The sequence below is a fragment of the Neodiprion lecontei genome, chromosome 6 (genome assembly GCF_021901455.1).
Source record: "Neodiprion lecontei isolate iyNeoLeco1 chromosome 6, iyNeoLeco1.1, whole genome shotgun sequence".
Classification (NCBI taxonomy): domain Eukaryota; kingdom Metazoa; phylum Arthropoda; class Insecta; order Hymenoptera; family Diprionidae; genus Neodiprion; species Neodiprion lecontei.
This window is the reverse complement of record NC_060265.1, coordinates 17,923,104-17,943,544: the sequence shown is the minus strand read 5'-3', so window position 1 is coordinate 17,943,544 and position 20,441 is coordinate 17,923,104. Positions and strand designations below refer to the sequence as shown.

At 37.8% G+C, this 20,441-nt stretch overlaps 1 protein-coding gene and 2 long non-coding RNA genes across 9 annotated transcripts in view; all 3 read right to left on the bottom strand.

Moving 5' to 3' along the window:
- Positions 1–6,808: 6,808 nt before the first annotated feature.
- Positions 6,809–11,471, bottom strand: LOC124295137. Of its 4 annotated transcripts, none has more exons than XR_006905053.1 (5): positions 11,424–11,450; positions 8,393–8,498; positions 7,962–8,037; positions 7,813–7,878; positions 6,809–7,459 (listed from the first exon to the last, which is right to left on the bottom strand). It is a non-coding gene; the product is annotated as an uncharacterized LOC124295137 (long non-coding RNA). The 4 variants fall into 4 exon arrangements; XR_006905054.1 differs by lacking the exon at positions 11,424–11,450 and adding an exon at positions 8,730–8,788; XR_006905055.1 differs by lacking the exon at positions 8,393–8,498 and having other exon boundaries at positions 11,424–11,471.
- Positions 11,472–11,999: 528 nt separating this feature from the next.
- On the bottom strand, positions 12,000–12,723 carry LOC124295144. Its single transcript, XR_006905070.1, has 3 exons — positions 12,606–12,723; positions 12,288–12,412; positions 12,000–12,035 (listed from the first exon to the last, which is right to left on the bottom strand). It is a non-coding gene; the product is annotated as an uncharacterized LOC124295144 (long non-coding RNA).
- A 6,126-nt stretch (positions 12,724–18,849) lies between these two features.
- LOC107216781 (disheveled-associated activator of morphogenesis 1) overlaps positions 18,850–20,441 on the bottom strand; it is a 62,608-nt gene continuing 61,016 nt past the window's right edge. For all 4 annotated transcript variants that reach the window (XM_046743942.1, XM_046743943.1, XM_046743941.1 and 1 more), the window contains exon 11: positions 18,850–20,358. In XM_046743942.1, coding sequence (XP_046599898.1) covers positions 20,092–20,358 — 267 coding nt within the window. In that variant the 3' untranslated portion in view covers positions 18,850–20,091. The remainder of the gene's footprint in view (positions 20,359–20,441) is intronic.

The following is a 20,441-nucleotide window of genomic DNA, read 5'->3' as shown; positions in this document are numbered from 1 at the left end:
GCGCTCCGTGGTTCCTGGTTCATGTTTACAATAAATTATTTCAATTCGTTTTTCGCGCAGCCCCAAATTCGGTAGCTGTCAGTCCGCTAATAAAATTTCTCAACTTCCAGGATAAGCGCTCCGTGGTTCCTGGTTCATGTTTACAATAAATTATTTCAATTCGTTTTTCGCGCAACCCCAAATTCGGTAGCTGTCAGTCCGCTAATAAAATTTCTCGACTTCCAGGATAAGCGCTCCGTGGTTCCTGGTTCATGTTTACAATAAATTATTTCAATTCGTTTTTCGCGCAAGCCCTAATTCGGTAGCTGTCAGTCCGCTAATAAAATTTCTCGACTTCCAGGATAAGCGCTCCGTGGTTCCTGGTTCATGTTTACAATAAATTATTTCAATTCGTTTTTCGCGCAAGCCCTAATTCGGTAGCTGTCAGTCCGCTTATAAAATTTCTCGACTTCCAGGATAAGCGCTCCGTGGTTCCTGGTTCATGTTTACAATAAATTATTTCAATTCGTTTTTCGCGCAGCCCCAAATTCGGTAGCTGTCAGTCCGCTAATAAAATTTCTCAACTTCCAGGATAAGCGCTCCGTGGTTCCTGGTTCATGTTTACAATAAATTATTTCAATTCGTTTCTCGCGCAGCCCCAAATTCGGTAGCTGTCAGTCCGCTAATAAAATTTCTCGACTTCCAGGATAAGCGCTCCGTGGTTCCTGGTTCATGTTTACAATAAATTATTTCAATTCGTTTTTCGCGCAACCCCAAATTCGGTAGCTGTCAGTCCGCTAATAAAATTTCTCGACTTCCAGGATAAGCGCTCCGTGGTTCCTGGTTCATGTTTACAATAAATTATTTCAATTCGTTTTTCGCGCAAGCCCTAATTCGGTAGCTGTCAGTGCGCTAATAAAATTTCCATAACTTTACAATCTTCTCATAATCTTTTTGGTAAAATATGTCGATAAAAAAATTATATCAAACCTTACACATTATTTTTAATTTGTTCTCACGCTGAAAATATTCATTAGTATTCGAGGTATAACTCGAGACGGTTGACGGTTTTCGTTGGAGGTAGTTAGGGGTGGTTGCGGGTAATCTCGACGATTCAGGAGGAGGGGGACGAGGATTTGTGCTCGGTGAGTAAAACACTTTTATAATATTTCATGGCAATTGTAATTATATTTTATCTGAAATATTTCAAACTTGTCATGTTTACATTGAATTATTTCAATTTATTTTTCGCGCAAGCACAAATTCAGTAGCTACGAATAAGCTTATACAATTTATCATATTATTAATTAATTATTTAATCAGTGACTCAATTATATTAATTCTTACACAATATTTCCGATGTGTTCTTCTACTAAAAATATTTATTACTATTCAAGGTACAACCTGAGGTGGTTGAAGGTGGTCGGAGGTGGTCGAGGAGGACGAGGATTTGTGCTGGGTGAGTAAAACACTTTTATAATATTTGATGGCAATCGTAATTATATTTCATCTGAAATATTACAAACTTGTCACTTTCACAATAAATTATTTCAATTCATTTTTGGTGCAAGCACATATTCAGTAGCTATGAATAATCTTGTACAATTTATTATATCAATAATTAATTGATTAATTACATTAATTCTTACACAATATTTCTGATGTGTTCCTATAGTAGAAATATTCATTACTATTCCAGGTATCACCCGAGGTGGTCGGAGGTGGACGAGGAGGAGGACGAGCTGGACGAGGAGGAGGACCAGGTGGACGAGGAGGAGGACGAGGTGGACGAGGAGGAGGCGGGGTGGGTCGTGGGAGAGGACCTCTCCTCTCCTTAGAGGAGGGGAGGGGAAGGGGCAGGGAAGGGGGAGAGGTGGGCAGGGAGGGGGAAGGGGAGGGAAGGGAGGAAAGTGGGGAAGGGGGGGGGGGGGGGGGGGGGGGTCGGGGGAGGGAGGGAGGGGGGTGGCGGGCGGGAGGGAGGGAGGGAGGGAGGGAGGGAGGGAGGGAGGGAGGGAGGGCGGGAGAGAGGGAGGGAGGGAGGGAGGGAGGGAGGGAGGGAGGGAGGGAGGGAGCGGGAAGGGGCGGGCGGGCGGGCGGGCGTGTTCTGCTCTAGTAACTCTAACGGGCTCGCATCGACATCCGTACTCCACTCCCTCCCTCCCTCCCGCCCTCCCTCCCTCCCTCCCTCTCTCCCGCCCCCCCCCTCCCTCCCTCCCTCCCTCCCTCCCGCCCCCCCCCCCCCCCTCCCTCCCTCCCGCCCGCCCTCCCCCCTCCCTCCCCCGACCCCCCCCCCCCCCCCCCCCCCCCCCTTCCCCACTTTCCTCCCTTCCCTCCCCTTCCCCCTCCCTGCCCACCTCTCCCCCTTCCCTGCCCCTTCCCCTCCCCTCCTCTAAGGAGAGGAGAGGTCCTCTCCCACGACCCACCCCGCCTCCTCCTCGTCCACCTCGTCCTCCTCCTCGTCCACCTGGTCCTCCTCCTCGTCCAGCTCGTCCTCCTCCTCGTCCACCTCCGACCACCTCGGGTGATACCTGGAATAGTAATGAATATTTCTACTATAGGAACACATCAGAAATATTGTGTAAGAATTAATGTAATTAATCAATTAATTATTGATATAATAAATTGTACAAGATTATTCATAGCTACTGAATATGTGCTTGCACCAAAAATGAATTGAAATAATTTATTGTGAAAGTGACAAGTTTGTAATATTTCAGATGAAATATAATTACGATTGCCATCAAATATTATAAAAGTGTTTTACTCACCCAGCACAAATCCTCGTCCTCCTCGACCACCTCCGACCACCTTCAACCACCTCAGGTTGTACCTTGAATAGTAATAAATATTTTTAGTAGAAGAACACATCGGAAATATTGTGTAAGAATTAATATAATTGAGTCACTGATTAAATAATTAATTAATAATATGATAAATTGTATAAGCTTATTCGTAGCTACTGAATTTGTGCTTGCGCGAAAAATAAATTGAAATAATTCAATGTAAACATGACAAGTTTGAAATATTTCAGATAAAATATAATTACAATTGCCATGAAATATTATAAAAGTGTTTTACTCACCGAGCACAAATCCTCGTCCCCCTCCTCCTGAATCGTCGAGATTACCCGCAACCACCCCTAACTACCTCCAACGAAAACCGTCAACCGTCTCGAGTTATACCTCGAATACTAATGAATATTTTCAGCGTGAGAACAAATTAAAAATAATGTGTAAGGTTTGATATAATTTTTTTATCGACATATTTTACCAAAAAGATTATGAGAAGATTGTAAAGTTATGGAAATTTTATTAGCGCACTGACAGCTACCGAATTAGGGCTTGCGCGAAAAACGAATTGAAATAATTTATTGTAAACATGAACCAGGAACCACGGAGCGCTTATCCTGGAAGTCGAGAAATTTTATTAGCGGACTGACAGCTACCGAATTTGGGGTTGCGCGAAAAACGAATTGAAATAATTTATTGTAAACATGAACCAGGAACCACGGAGCGCTTATCCTGGAAGTCGAGAAATTTTATTAGCGGACTGACAGCTACCGAATTTGGGGCTGCGCGAGAAACGAATTGAAATAATTTATTGTAAACATGAACCAGGAACCACGGAGCGCTTATCCTGGAAGTTGAGAAATTTTATTAGCGGACTGACAGCTACCGAATTTGGGGCTGCGCGAAAAACGAATTGAAATAATTTATTGTAAACATGAACCAGGAACCACGGAGCGCTTATCCTGGAAGTCGAGAAATTTTATAAGCGGACTGACAGCTACCGAATTAGGGCTTGCGCGAAAAACGAATTGAAATAATTTATTGTAAACATGAACCAGGAACCACGGAGCGCTTATCCTGGAAGTCGAGAAATTTTATTAGCGGACTGACAGCTACCGAATTAGGGCTTGCGCGAAAAACGAATTGAAATAATTTATTGTAAACATGAACCAGGAACCACGGAGCGCTTATCCTGGAAGTCGAGAAATTTTATTAGCGGACTGACAGCTACCGAATTTGGGGTTGCGCGAAAAACGAATTGAAATAATTTATTGTAAACATGAACCAGGAACCACGGAGCGCTTATCCTGGAAGTTGAGAAATTTTATTAGCGGACTGACAGCTACCGAATTTGGGGCTGCGCGAAAAACGAATTGAAATAATTTATTGTAAACATGAACCAGGAACCACGGAGCGCTTATCCTGGAAGTCGAGAAATTTTATAAGCGGACTGACAGCTACCGAATTAGGGCTTGCGCGAAAAACGAATTGAAATAATTTATTGTAAACATGAACCAGGAACCACGGAGCGCTTATCCTGGAAGTCGAGAAATTTTATTAGCGGACTGACAGCTACCGAATTTGGGGTTGCGCGAAAAACGAATTGAAATAATTTATTGTAAACATGAACCAGGAACCACGGAGCGCTTATCCTGGAAGTCGAGAAATTTTATTAGCGGACTGACAGCTACCGAATTAGGGCTTGCGCGAAAAACGAATTGAAATAATTTATTGTAAACATGAACCAGGAACCACGGAGCGCTTATCCTGGAAGTCGAGAAATTTTATTAGCGGACTGACAGCTACCGAATTTGGGGCTGCGCGAAAAACGAATTGAAATAATTTATTGTAAACATGAACCAGGAACCACGGAGCGCTTATCCTGGAAGTCGAGAAATTTTATTAGCGGACTGACAGCTACCGAATTAGGGCTTGCGCGAAAAACGAATTGAAATAATTTATTGTAAACATGAACCAGGAACCACGGAGCGCTCATCCTGGAAGTCGAGAAATTCTATTAGCGGACTGACAGCTACCGAATTTGGGGTTGCGCGAAAAACGAATTGAAATAATTCATTGTAAACATGAACCAGGAACCACGGAGCGCTTATCCTGGAAGTCGAGTTTCACCGCGTAGCGGACCCGAAGCGCGGGATCCGGGAGGTTGAGAACCCGGTACTCGAAATACGTAGCGGACCCGAAGCGCGGGATCCGGGAGGTTGAGAACCCGGTACTCGAAATTTGCGGAGCGCGACTCTCAACCGTCCGCTCTACTGCGCGGTTGTTACCCGACTGAGGAACTCGGCTAGCCGATTTTAGATTGGTGACGTCACTTTCCGAACATCCGAAAATTCAAACTCTGGTTTCGAACTGTAATACTAGGTATGATGATGTATGATGTATGATGTACGATGTATGATGTATGATGTATGATGATATAATATGATGTATAATGATTTTAGTTTTCACATTTCATACAAGAAATACACACTTCATCTGTCCTGCCGATTCCAGACTCAAGCGGCCAGGCCCTTCGATGGTCAGCCGTTGACTGAAGATATATCCTTCGGTTAACGGGTCAGCTGATAACGCTGCCGTTCTGCGACAGTTGGATGATGAAAAATTTCGCTCGTATCTTTCAAATGTGTGTTAAAATACACTCGAAGTGTTGAGAAGCTTCGTTCTTTCTCTCCCTATCACCTATTTAGGTCTTCAAATCACTACGCAGCGTTAAATACTGTCTCATATACGAAGCATCCATTTCATCTCGTTCAAAATTAGCGCATCCGTGATGTATTACCGTTACTCTGAATTTTTTTCCATCCGAATATTTTTCGAAAAATAAATTCTGCTCCTCCACCCAACGCAGATATTTCACTTGCGACCAGCTAAAACAGCGTTTCGATTCTATGCCTATGAAAATTCAAGATCGAGAGCGCAAATGAAAAGTTATTGGAATAATTATAAATACTAATGTTATGGAATACATCAAGCGCGCGTCGAATAGAATCTCATTTCGAAATGAATAATTCTTCTCTTCTCATATCATAGCTAATCTAGTAATATAGGTAAATAGGATGGTTGGAGGTGTTCGGAAATGGTAGGAGGTGGTCGGCGCTGGCAGAAGGTGATAGGGGGTGGTCGAAAGTGGCCATTGATGGTCGGAGGTGGCAGGGGGAGGTAGGAGCTGTTCGAAAATGGTAGGACATTTCATAAGTTAAAGTCGACGATGATCCGGTGCATCAATTTTATCGTTACAGATTTTCGTTTCCCATGAGGCATAGAGTATTCAACAACGATAATGCAATCCTTAAAATTCATCATTCATCTCTGTCTGGAAAGCTGATTCGCAAGGCGTGGTATTCTAGATATATCAAAACTAAGCTAGCGGCACGTGTTTGCATTGTTATAAAAATACCCGTACTCTACATACACTGTTTCTAATCTTTTGCTACATTTGGTTTAATCCCCATGCTTCCACAGCACGAATAGTCGGAAATGTTTTTGATTATCAATAATAAAATAAAAGAAGTAACAAAGCTTAGATTTATTGTTAAAGCTCTAATGAATACATCAAACTGCGGTCGAATCAATTCATTTATTATTAGCACATGACCTCTGTATATTTGATAAATTATTCCTAAATACAGTGAAACATATGTATTTATAATGAAATATCATGCAATGGGCTGTGTAAACTATAAACTATAATTTCTATCAAATAGCTGCTTTTGTGTCAACAGGGCTTTGAGACTCAGTTAAGTTGGATCTCGATTTTTGCCATCGTGTGTAGGACATTGGGTTACAAGAACAAATGCGAATTACGAACAACTCCGTATTAGAGATAAGGATATTTTAGTTCAAGTATACCTATACACAGAAATCCGTATGCGAATATACTAAAACCTCTGTGTTTACTGTAAAAATCTAGTTCTGAATATGTGTATATATGCATATACACATGCATAAGTATACATATACACATGCATGTACATAAATAATTGCCAAGAAAAGAGAAACAGTCGCAACTTGTCGCAAATAGAGTAAAGCGTAAGATTAATAATATAGAAATTACACAAGCGCACCATAAAACATGGCAAGGGTAATCCTAGTGCAGTGATTGTATAAACTGAAGAAATATACATTTACATATACATGATATAAGTTAATAGACTAGAAAAGGGTATTTAGAGAGCTTATCTAATTCCGATCTTGTCACAATAGATCGTTAACATAATCGATATACGGTTAAAGCTGTATTAGCTACATTTACTATTAGAGATAATATTTTTTATCCATTTTTATAGTTATTTAATTTCTTCTACAACAATTTTTCAAACTTCACCGCAAAATGCCCAAAGAGTTCTCGTAGTGCAAATACGAGTCCAATTACCTTACAGATGGCATTACATTGATTTTTGCCTTCTCGCGTCGAGTTATAAATACAGAGAAATCTCAATGAGAGCTCATTTATATAAGATTGATTGCAGTGCTATATTCGTAGATGTACATGTTATTCTATCTTATATACTGTCCTAAATTTTAAACACACAGCACAACAATGGCTGAAAGCACAATGGCAAGAAGAGAGGAGCAATCTGCATCTTAATAAATCTTTTCTTCTGCATACGTAGCGGAGCGATGTCACGTCGGAGGATATGTACTAGTGGATCACTAGGTGGGGCACAGATCTGAAATATAATTATGTTAAAAGTCTTCAACATCTCTTACAGAAGGTAGGTACGTTGCCAGACCTTATATACCAACAATGAATATTCATGGAGGCTATATTCATAAATACTTACAAAAGTAAGCTAATATTTTACCCGCAATTGCTTATTACTGATAACTTGATATGATTACAATTTTGTTTACTACGGTTTACTTATTTTCAGACAATCCTGAAGTTGTATTCCAAGTTTTTCTAAAAATTCATCGCCTGAATAACATTACGAACTTCAACCTCATGATAATAACGGGACCGTGAAATATACAAGTGTTTATCTCGCACGGATCCAAGACAAGGTGAAAGAAATCAACCCACCTTTCAATATGTAGTCCGTTGATAATGTGGGCACCGTTGGACTATCCTCATTAATAGCCTTTAATACTGAAAACAAAAACATATTATTAATTTCGAATGACGTTATTAAGTAATTGTTGGTACTGTTACCAAGAAGTTGTAAAACTTACTCTTAATGAGGACTTGTAAAGCTTGATTATCAGGTGGGCCACTGTCCATGTGATAAGGTATCACTGTTGTCAAATACTGTAAATTATCGATATATTTTTGTCTGGTTAGAAACGTATCTCATAGGTCTAACAAGATTGAAAAAGTACTAATCAGACTTTGCTCGTAAATCTAAGATGCCTACCTTGGAATCTTGTATGGATCTATGCTGCGGCAAAGGGCTATTACTATTTTCTATTCGGTTTTTCTTCTTTGTCACCCTACCCTCCCCTCCCCCCGCACCATGCCTCCATTACTACTACCACTTCTATTTCTACACCTACTCCTGATCCTACTCCTACTTCTACTCCTGATACTACTTCTTTCCCTGATACTACTCCTACTCCCGATCCTGATCCTACTTCATCAAATATCATAATGATGCTAAACTCACCGAGCACATATCCTCGTCTTCCTCGTCCTCCTCCTCGTCCAGCTCGACCGCCTCCATCTACCGCTCACCACCTTCAACGACCACTGCTAACCACCTTGGGTTATACCTGGAATAGTGATAAATATTTTTAGTATAAGAACACATCAAAAATATCATGTAAGGATTAATATAATTAATTAATATGTAATAAATTTTATTAGCGCATTTGAAGCTACTGAACATGGTCTTGCGCGAAAAATGAATTGAAGTAATTTATTGTAAACATGACAAGTTTGAAAAATTTCAAATACAATGTTAATGCAATTACCAATAAATATTATCAAAATGTTTTACTCACCGAGCACAAATCCTCCTCCTCCGCGTCCACCTTGTTCTTCACATCTTCCTCGTCCTCCTTCTTGTCCACCTCCAACCACCGCCAACCACCTCCACGAACCACCGATAACCACCTCGGATTATACCTGGAACAGTAATAAATATTTTCAGTATAAGAACACACCAAATATACTATATAAGGACTAATGTAATTATTCAATCAATTGATAATATAATAAATTTCACTAGCGCAATTATAGCTACTGAATATGTGCTTGCTTCAAAAATGAATCGAAATAATTTATTGTAAACATGACCCTACATGACATAACCCTACCCTAACTCACCCTACCCTACCCTACCTTACCGCCCACCATAGCCTTACCTACCCCACCTCATCCCACCCCCCACCTCTCACGAGTACACGGTACTCAAGATCCTACTCCTCATTCTACTCTCACTCGTACTTTTCCTCCTACTCCTGATCCTACTCTAACTCCTTCTCCTGATCCTACTCCTACTCCATCAAATATCACGGAATGTTATTCTCACAGTGGACAAATCCTTGTCATCGTCGTCCTGTTCCTCGTGCACCTTGATCACCTGCAACCACTGCCAAACATCTCCAACGACCACCGATAACTTCATCTGGTCGTACCTCGAATACTAATAAATAATTTCAGTATTAGAACACAATAAAAATATTGTGAAAGGATTGATATAATTTTTTCATTGACACATTTTACGAGGATTGTGAAAACATTACGAAACATTACAGAAATTTCACTAGCTTATTGGACCAAGCAAAAATCAGAACACGTCAAGAATGTCGTGTAAGTAGCAGTATAATTTTTTCACTGTCATATTCTACCAAGAAGATTCCGACAAAATTATAAAAAATTATAGAAATATCATGAACGCATCGATAGCTACTGAATTTGTGCTCGCGTGAAAAATGAATTGAAATAATTTATTCTGAACATGGCAAGTTTGAAAGGTTTTAGACAGAATATATTTGCAATTGCCATTAAATATTATAAAAATGGTAAACTCACCGAGCACAAATCCTCGTCCTCCTTGTCCACCTTGTTCTCCTTGTCTTTCTCCTCCTCCTCCTCGTCCACCTCCGACCACCTTCAACCACCGTCAACCACCTCCAACAACCACCGATAACCACCTCGGGTCATACCTGGAATAGTAATGAACATTTTCAGTATGAGAACAAATTAAAAGTATTATATGAGGATCAAAAGAATTAATTAATAAATCAATAATATAATACATTCCATTAGCGGATTTATAGCTACCGAATTTTTGATGCCACATGATTACAATTGTCATTAAATATAGATTTATTATTTAATACACGACCTGACCCTACCCCGCCCCAGCGCACCTCACCTCATCCCACCCTTCCACCCTTTAACGCTCCTACCCTTTTATTCACACTCCTACTATGACTCCAGATCCTACTTCTACTCCTACTCTACTCACAATGCTACTCCTGATCCTACCTTCACTGCTACTCCTACTTCCTACTTCTATTCCTATGCCTACTCCATCTCCTACTTTTAATTTTAACTCCTATATCTACTCCATCTCCTCTGCTACTTCCAGCTCCTATTCCTACTCTATCTCCTACTACTGCTACTCTTACTTCTACCATAACTCCTACTACTCCTTCTCCCACTCCTACTCCCTACTCCTACTTCTGATTCTACTCCTGATCCTATTTCTATTCCATCAAACATCATAAAAATGTTATACTCGCAGTGCACAAGTCCTTGTCATCGTCGTCCTTTTCCTCGTGCACCTTCATCACCTACTCTACCCTACCCTACCCTACCCTACTCTCAAGTACGAGTTACTCACGATCCTACTTCTCATTTTTCTCTCACTCGTACTTCTCCACCTGCTTCTGATTCTACCTCTACTCCTACTCCTTTTTCCTACTACTATTCCGATTCCTACACCATCTCCTACTCCTATTTCTTACTCCATCTCCTACTATTGCTACTCTTACTTCCACTTTAACTCCTACTACTCCTTTTCTCACTTCTACTCTCACTCCTACTTCTGATTCTACTCCTGATCCTACTCCATCACCTACTTCCACTCCTACTTCTGATTCTACTCCTGATCCTACTCCATCTCCCACTCCTGATCCTACTCCTACTCCTACTCCATCAAATATCATACAAATGTTATACTCACAGTGCACAAGTCCTCGTAATCGGCGTGCTTTTCCTTGTGCACCTTCATCACCGCAACTACTGCCAACAACCTCCAACGACCACCGCTAACCACCTCTGGTCATACGTCCAATACTGATCAATAATTTCAGTATCAGAACACAAGAAAAATATTGTTGAAGGAGTGACATAATTTTTTTATTAACACATTCTACGAGGATTATGAAAAAATTATGAAACATCACAGAAATTTCACTAGCGTGTTGGAACAAACAAAAATTAGAACACTTTAAGAATGTTGTGTACGTACTAATATGATTTTTTCACTGACACATTCTATCAACAAGATTATGATAAAATTATCAAAAATTATAGAAATATCATGAGCGCATCGGTAAATACTGAATTTGTGCTCGCGCGAAAAATTAATTGAAATAATTTATTGTGAACATGACAAGTTCGAAAAATTTTAGATATAATATAATTACAATTGCCATCGAATATTATAAAAATGTTAAACTCACCGAGCACAAATCCTCGTCCTCCTCGTCCACCTTGTTCTCCTCGTCTTCCACGTCCCCGTGCTTGTCCACCTCCGACCACCTTCAACCACCGCCAACCACCTCGGGTCATACCTGGAATAGTAATAAATATTTTCAGTATGAGAACACATCAAAAATATTATGTCAGGATTTTTATACTGAATCAATTAAGCAATAATATAATAAATTTCATCAGCGCATTTATAGCTACCGAATTTATGTTTACTCGGAAAATGAATTGATATAATTTATTATAAATATGACAAGTTCGAAAGATTTTAGATATCACATAATTACAATTGCCATTAAATATTATAAGAATATTAATTAATTAATTAATAATATAATAAATTGTATAAAATTATTTATAGCTACTGAATATGTGCTTGCACGAAAAATGAATTGAAATAATTTATTGTAAACGCGACAAGTTTGTAATATTTCAGATGAAATGTAATTACAATTGCCATTAAATATTATAAAAATGTTAAACTCACTGAGCAGAAATCCTCGTCTTCCTCGTCCTCCTCCTCGTCCACCTCCGACCACCTTCAACCACCTCGAACAACCACCGATAACTACCTTACCTTTTACCTTGAATAGTAATAAATATTTTCAGTATAAGAACACATAGAAAATATTGTGTAAGGATTAATATAATCGAGTAATTGAATAGTTAATTAATTAATATTATAACAAATTGTATAAGCTCATTTATACCTACTGAATTTGTGCTTGCGCGAAAAACGAATTGAAATAATCCATTGTAAACATTACAAGTTTGAAAAATTTTGAATACTACATAATTACAGCTGCCATTAAATATTATCAGAATATTAAACTCACTGAGTACCAATCCTCGTCCACCTTTATCTCCTTGTCTTCCTCGTCCTCCTCCTCGTCCAACTCCGAACACCTTCAATTACCGCCAATCACCTCCAACAACCACCGATAACCGCCTCAGGGTACACCTCGAATAGTAATAAATATTTTCAGCATAAGAACACGTTGAAAATATTGTGTAATGATTAATATAATTAATTAACTAATTAATAGTAGAAAAAATTTCAGTAGTGCATTTATAGCTACTGAATTTGTGCTTGCGCGAAGAATGAATTGAAATGATTTATTGTAAACATGAACCAGGAACCACGGAGCACTTACCCTGGAAGTCGAGCTTCACCACGTAGCGGACCCGAAGCGCGGGATCCGGGAGGTTGAGAACCCGGTACTCGAAATTTGCGGAGCGCGACTCTCATCCGTCCGCTCTACTGCGCGGTTGTTTCCCGACTGAGGAATTCGGCTAGCTGATTTGAGATTGGTGACGTCACGTTCTGAACATCCGACATCCAAACTTTGGTTTCGACCTTTAATACTATGTATGATGATGTATGATGTACGATGTTTGATGATATTATATGATGTATAATGATTTTAGTTTTCACATTTCATACAAGAAATACACACCTTATCTCTCCTGCCGATTCCAGACACAAGCGGCCAGGCCCTGCGATGGTCAGCCGTTGACTGAAGATATATCCTCCGGTTAACGGGTCAGCTGATAACGCTGCCGTTCTGCGACAGTTGGATGATGAAAAATTTTGCTCTTGTCTTTCAAATGTATGTTAAAATACACTCGAAGTGTTAAGAAGCCCCGTTCTTTCTCTTCCTATCACCTTTTTAGGTCTTTAAATCACTACGCTGCGTTAAATACTGTCTCATGTACGGAGCATCCATTTCATCTCGTTCAAAATTAGCGCATCCGTGATGTATTACAGTTACTCTGAATTTTTCTCCATCCGAACACTTTTCGAAAAACTTTACTGCTCCTCTACCCAAGGTAGATACTTCACTTGCGACTAGCTAGAACAACGTTCCGATTCTATGCCTACGAAAATCCAAGATCGAGAGAGCAAATGAAAAGTTGTGGGAACATTCATGAATACTCATGTTATGGAGGACATCGTGCGCTTGTCGAATAGAATCCCATTTCGAAATGAATAATTCTTTTCTTTTCATATCATAGCTAATCTAGTAATATAGGTAAATAGGATGGTTGGAGGTGTTTACTGAGTTCTAATTTTTGGACTTCATCAATTTCGGAGAAAATGTATTTGAATAAAGCCACTTTCTCTGCTGAATTACGAAACGAGTCGTGATTGAATACAGCCCCCATACACCAGATGATCTCTCTCTTCGGTAAGATACTGACCCATCACTCATTCTTTCAACGTCGAATAAGAACGTATTTGTACGCACGCCGAAGTATTGCTACCAGACTGATGTGCAGAGGATGCATCGGTTTCCGATCTATCAGTCGAGTTCTCACATCTCTTAGATGCCACAACTTTATTGTAAGCTGCACACTCAGAGGATTAGATGGCCGGTGTGAAAAAAGTCTTCGGAGGCGTTGCCTAAAAATATATAAAGTTTGTTATGAAGTTCTTCGTAACCGACAGCTATCGCGTGCAAAACGTTGGTAACATACCGTCGTCAACGTGAAATTGAAAAGTTGAGAAAGTATTGCACAAGCAATATGTACGACGGAATTATACAGTGAAAAAATAAACGCAATCAAATACATGAACGTGTATGATTTATATTTACCTGAATATATCGAATCTTTTATAGACGACAGTGGCATCTTTAAGATGATCAGTTTATTTTTCCAAAGTTCTTTAGAAAATCAACTATGACCAGCAAATATTTTGAAAAAAATTTGAAATGCTTCATATTTAGTTCCAATCGTTTCAAGAATGTTCCCATGAAGAATTTGTTTTCCGATCTGATGATCACTTTTAAAGTTACGAAATGAAAAAATTCAATGTCTCATTGTCTCAAATTTTGAAAATATACCAAAAAATCCGAAACATTCTTTTCTTCGCTAGAGATGCGTTGAAGATATGATTCTGAGTTTCTTCCAAAATTTGAAATCGGTAATCGGGTTTTAATTGAGAAAAATTGCGTAATGGATTTTTATTATTGTTGAGTGAAAAGCGTGTCAACCCAAATCGTACAGACACGTGGCTTTGGAATTTGATGTAGATGTCAAAAAAAAATAGATGATTGGTTGCAAAATCTTCCAAAAACTTGGAGTCTTCTTTGTCGAATGATCCATTGCTCTGTGACGGAATGCCCTTCTTCCGTTACAACACATAAATAAATTAAAATAATAAATAATTTCGTACATCACCTTCGCCGCATCTCCGTGTCAACGTTGAATAAAAGAACAAGAAAAAATAAAACAGAATGTATAACCAGCTGATAAAACGTTCGAACTATTATTTCCTATCGTGTATATCATAGTAAAATCGTTGTTATTTGTATAAAATGTATATAATATGTGTATCCGAGTATGATTTTGTCCTCGTGTTTGTCCAGTTTCGTCCGTTAATTTATTCAATTGCCGTTATTGCCTTCTCGTAGTTTATTAATTATATATGTTTCTGATTTTTTTTTTTTATAGTTCTAGTGCTTGTTTAAATTTGATAAATTGGTGACTATTGGATAAGTATATCATTTTCGAAGAGCTCACTCCATTTTTATATCCATCTATATTATGTTTTTGACACGTGTCACCGGTTCGGTCGTTGTCGAGGAAGCGAAAGCGAGAAATAGTGAGGACGAAACTCATGGGCATAGCTACGGAGGTCAGGCCTTTACACTTACTGACGTTCAAATTTTGTCGTGATTTAGGCGGGCTTATTCAACTGTTACAGCTCATCTTTGAGAAAAATTATCAACGTCAGTTATTACCACCGATACGTCAGAAACATATTTTTTATTGCAGAACTATGCGAAAAATTTAAGAAACATCAGAAGCCTGCACTCTAAATATTAATCAAACCTCGACTCAATCTGATGCAATTTAAAATTTTGAAAAAATCTATCGGGACTTGTTACAGCTTCCAAAAGTTTAGATGTGCAAATACGTTATTTTTTAAATGGGTGAAGCAAGAAAAAAAAAATATAGTCCAAAATTTGAAAATTTTGGGTATTATAATCACTGACTAAAGTCATAAATTTTCATCAACGTTCTCCACAAGTATGTAAATCTATTCCATCTCTCACAACTATACTTTTATTCCATATTCCAACAAGCAAATTTATAATTGATTCTTCATCCGATTCAACTCCTTTTTTTTCTGAGTTCTAATTACTCTGGAAGTATCGATTCGAACATTCATCAGAATCAACTTTCTACGAATAACAATTTCACAGTCAACAGTGTTTTCTTGAACATCGAAAATGAATCATTGATATCAAATTAATACTAGTTTCTCCCTTTTTGTCTGAATTGATTATTTCTTCATTCACGAAATTGAAGTAGGAATTATTTTTATTTTTCAGAATTATTTCTCATTTCTGAAGTTGAAAAATTCTAATAGGGATTTTTTTTTCGTTCTCTTGATTCAAAACATTGACTAAATAATCAGTCCTTTTTGACGGTCGCGTGTATGGGATCGGGGAGAGCGGCCGAGTGTACAAAAAATAACACTTTTACGGTATATACTCATCTCGAATGTTGAATGCTGTGCGCCAAATGTCTATCAAGAATTATAATTACGCAAACAGGTTTGCAAAGTGATTTCAAAGTGAAATTGAGAATTTAATATCATTACATATGGGCAATCCGACTAAGGATAAATATATAATATATTAGTTGCATAAATCACACACGATGATATATCGATGGAATAATAAGGTCTGATGAAGGAGCTGAACCAAAGAAAAATTAAGATTCAAAATATAGCTTTTGATTAATTTATTTGACTGTTTCCTGGATGAATTTTTAATTCTCCGACTTACCAACAGTTCATTTTTGCATTTTCTTACATTCAAAAAATGTAAAATTAAGCTTTTGTCAAAATCAGAGCTACATTGGTTTTGTCAAGAGCATTGTTCACTTCTTTAAGCTTTAATTAAATGAAAAGTGATCTATGTAAGAATTTAACCTTCGAAAGTTTATTCAGTTTCAAGCAAAGTTATACAAATATGTTTTTGATATATTTGAAGTTTATGCATTTCTAATCATGAGTTGAAGGTTTTAAATATAACACTTGCATGTGGAAGTAACTAGAACTCAAAAATTGAACAACATAAAATTAATTGCACCTTCAAAATGTAAAACAAGTATTCATTACTCGAACAAGCACACGGTAAATCAATTTACTTCTTTTTATTATTGTGAAAAATCTAAACCTATATCCCATCCTTCCCGAATCCCGCATTTATTGAGTTTTAATGTCGATTTTTTTACATGATACGCGTAAAGATTTCCAGCTTATGGGCTTTTACAAAAATGACAATTGCAACCAGACAAATGATTCCGAAATCAAAAAATCGTAATAAATTTACGGCATATATGCAATACGTGTTCGGGTTAGGTTAAGGAAAGTGGTGATATGTATTTGTGATAACAAGGAAAGGTTCGTATCTAAATTCGTTTATTGTCACGATATACCGAGTACCGAAGTTCTCCGTAAACAGACGCTCTTGCTCCAGCGCGATCGTTTATACAGTCAGAAAACCCCCTCTCCCATCGCCAATCGCGGAGCGGGGAGGGGTGCGCACGCAACTGATAATGCTCGACATCCCGAGAATCTTCATTTCAGTATAAATTAAATCTATACTTATTTATTTGTCATTTGTTACTTGTATTATTCAGCGCTACGGTAAATAACCCAGAATGTGATATTTTTGGATCAAGTTTCCGCAGAATCGAATAAATATCTTCATTTTATGCGTCATTACGACTCCGAATTTTACTTCGAATCTCAGAGAGAAGGAACCCTCCTCTGATTGTAGTAATTTTAATTCTCTGTTTCTCTCCCTCCCTCTCTCTCGTCCCCATGCTCGCGACGACAAAATCGGCCCCAGGTCAACACATAGTTTACCTGTGCACGAGTGAATGATCCAACAAATCTCGGCAGCAACTTCCGCGACGGATCTAACGCACACCCGGGGTTATTCCAAAGGACGCCCTGGGCCGTATGGCTTATCGGTTTAGGGGACCCATGTCTCCCCGTACCTTTCGAGATTTCTAGGCGACGAGAGAGAGAGAGCGAGAGGTTCATATTCTTCGCAGTTGAATATTATTTTATTATTCCTGCGCAACCTTTTACAAAGTTTCATTCTCAATTAAAAACCACATCGTCCGAAGCTTATCGCATTTTTGAATGATCGTCCTCTCTTAATAAAACAATTTTAAAACTCTCACCAAAGGACATTTCATTCGGAAAGGCAAATTCTGGACAAGACCTTCTGCGCGCAACAGATTTCCTGCGATTCGGCGATCGGAATTTATTGACTGTTTGTTTTGCGAAAATCAGGTCGTGACGATCAATCATTTCACGCTTCTACATATCGAAATATTTCCACGAAAGGAAAACGGCAATAGCAAAAACTCAAGTATAAATGCCTTACGCAACATTTTCATAATTTAATTTTAATTTTTATTTTAATATGACAACAAATGAAATTCGACATCCGAGACAAAGCATTGACAATAACTAAACGGAAACGCTAATAATCAAGTAATAGTAATTGGAATTAATTTGGATGGAAACAGTTACAGTAATTAAATAATAACAACTAAACAGCAACAATACGTATAGCCAAAAAACTAGGCATAAACAATATGGATCTTTTGGTTTCTTTATTATCCGAAGTTAGACTAATCAGGTTCATTTGCAATTGGGGGAAAAATTTTCATTTCTAAATTTAGCACTTGGATATTAGCATTGTGAAAGAAAATCTGACGTCTATACAACCTAGAAGCGGATCGAAAATTTTCAGGATGGAACGTCACATCGGAATTGAGAGAAGTACTACTACTCAACCATTATTTAGATAAGGCTAAATATTATTATGCCAATGTATAATCACAATATTTTACGATTATAGTGAAACAACACTTATCTTGTAATTTGCGATTCATTTTTTTACTTATTATTTTTAGTGTACGAAATGTACGGTAATATAATATTTCTCGGTCAAGAATGTTAGTCGTTCGAAAAATTCCCGGCTGCTATATGAAATTCCCGTATATTTCCCGCATTTTCATGGGCACTTGCAAATTCCCGTATAATTTTCCGTTTTCCAAGAAACCCGGTTACTGGACACTCCGACTCGCTCTCAATTTTTTTATTTCCAAGCCATTGAAACTCCTATTTAAGAATTTATTTGCAGATTATAACACAACTTTAGAACTTTAATATGATTAATTACGTATAAAAGTATACTGAATATCGAGGGAAATTTTATTTGAAATGGAATATTCAATCCCGATAAACTGAAACACGTCGAGAGTTTTACGATGAAGAAGGTAAAATCATTTCACGCATTGATACGCCGACGCACGTAACTTTGTATTTTTTATTTTATTTTTATTTCGTTTCCTCATATATATATTAATACATATTGATATTAATATTATACGGTAAATATATTAATCGGACATTATGTTTAATCTTTTATCATAATAATTAGAAGAGTAATAATAACGGTAATAATAAGACATTGATACTAAATATTTACAAAAGTACAAAAGCTTAGAAAACATTGATCCTTATACATTGATCGTTACATTTATTTATTTAATTGATTTCGTTTTTTCAATCCTTCTTTTCTACACATTGAAATCTACGTATTTCCTCGTAATATTGAATCCATATTTCATGTAAGGCTGTTTTGTTTCACATGTTGATAAACTAATCTTACTATGGTCTTGTTTTATTTTCGTTTCAGAAACTATAAATTCCGACTATGATCCTTAGTTTCAAAGTGCAGTTACAAAAACTGCGTAGGCCTTAAAATGATCCTATGACCGGAGGAAAATAAACTCTACACGTTTGATACTTACGGGATAGGTATTTTGTAGATGATTCAAAAACGGGGAAAACGAGCGGTTTAATCAAAAAACCTACCTCTATCGATTGGTCCGATTATAGTACGTGTACATCAATATAATCTGTATCTTAAATATTTTGATCTTGAACTATTTACTTAATATTATTCATTTTTAGAAATTATATGACTGTTTTTCTTATTCCGCCTCATTTTAAATATCTCTTTAATTTTTGTTTGCTTTGATTTGATCTTCTCTCTCCATTCAATGAAAAGTTGACAACGTTTTAACGCGAGAAAAAAAAAAATAGCTATAATCTGCATAATGACTATTTACAACGCAAAATATCACGCATGCTGTCTTTTCTACTAAAAAACCACTCATTTCTTTCCTTCGAAACAGAATCTTCACCCAATCGAGTATTGGGTTCGATTGAATGATTACCGAGGTATCTTGACGACATTTTTCATAACTTACTTATTGAGCTTGACAATGTTTTTCCGGAAAACCTTTATCGTGATAAGTGTATTCCATACTGAAATAAATATTTAACTCTCTGTCTTGGCACTCGAATAATTTTTTCCAGTCTTTCGCATATAAATCTAAATTCGAAAGAATCGCAGACACGGAAGTTCAGGACGACCGAAAATTCTTATCTACACGCATCTATTAAATTAATAACTTCGAGCAGGGACTATGAGCAAAAAGAGATTCGTAAAAATCGTGGCAATTGAAAAAAAAAAAGATTATATCACAAGTGTGAAGATATCTGCAACTGAATACTGCGGCCTATTCAAACGACTAATGCCGTTCCCTGGAATCTTCCCTGTGTGCGCTGTGCCTTCGGGATTCTTGACCACTGGGTGTCACTGGTCTGCGCTTCGACCTCTTGAACTTAGCGATGTCCTCACCGAAAACATCACCGGTGCGTAGAGCTGATATCAAGTCATCAAACTCGCCCTTGTTGTCACCTTGATTATTTCCATTATTCTGAGTCTTATTTCCCAGTGAGATACTGTTAAGGATACCCTCTCGAGAATTTTTCCTCTCCATCGTCCGTTTTCTTAGCTGTTCAAAACAAATTTCTTATTACTACGTGGGTTAGTTGGGCGAAAGTTTCATTTATCAAGGTATAAAGGCTTTTGGTCGGA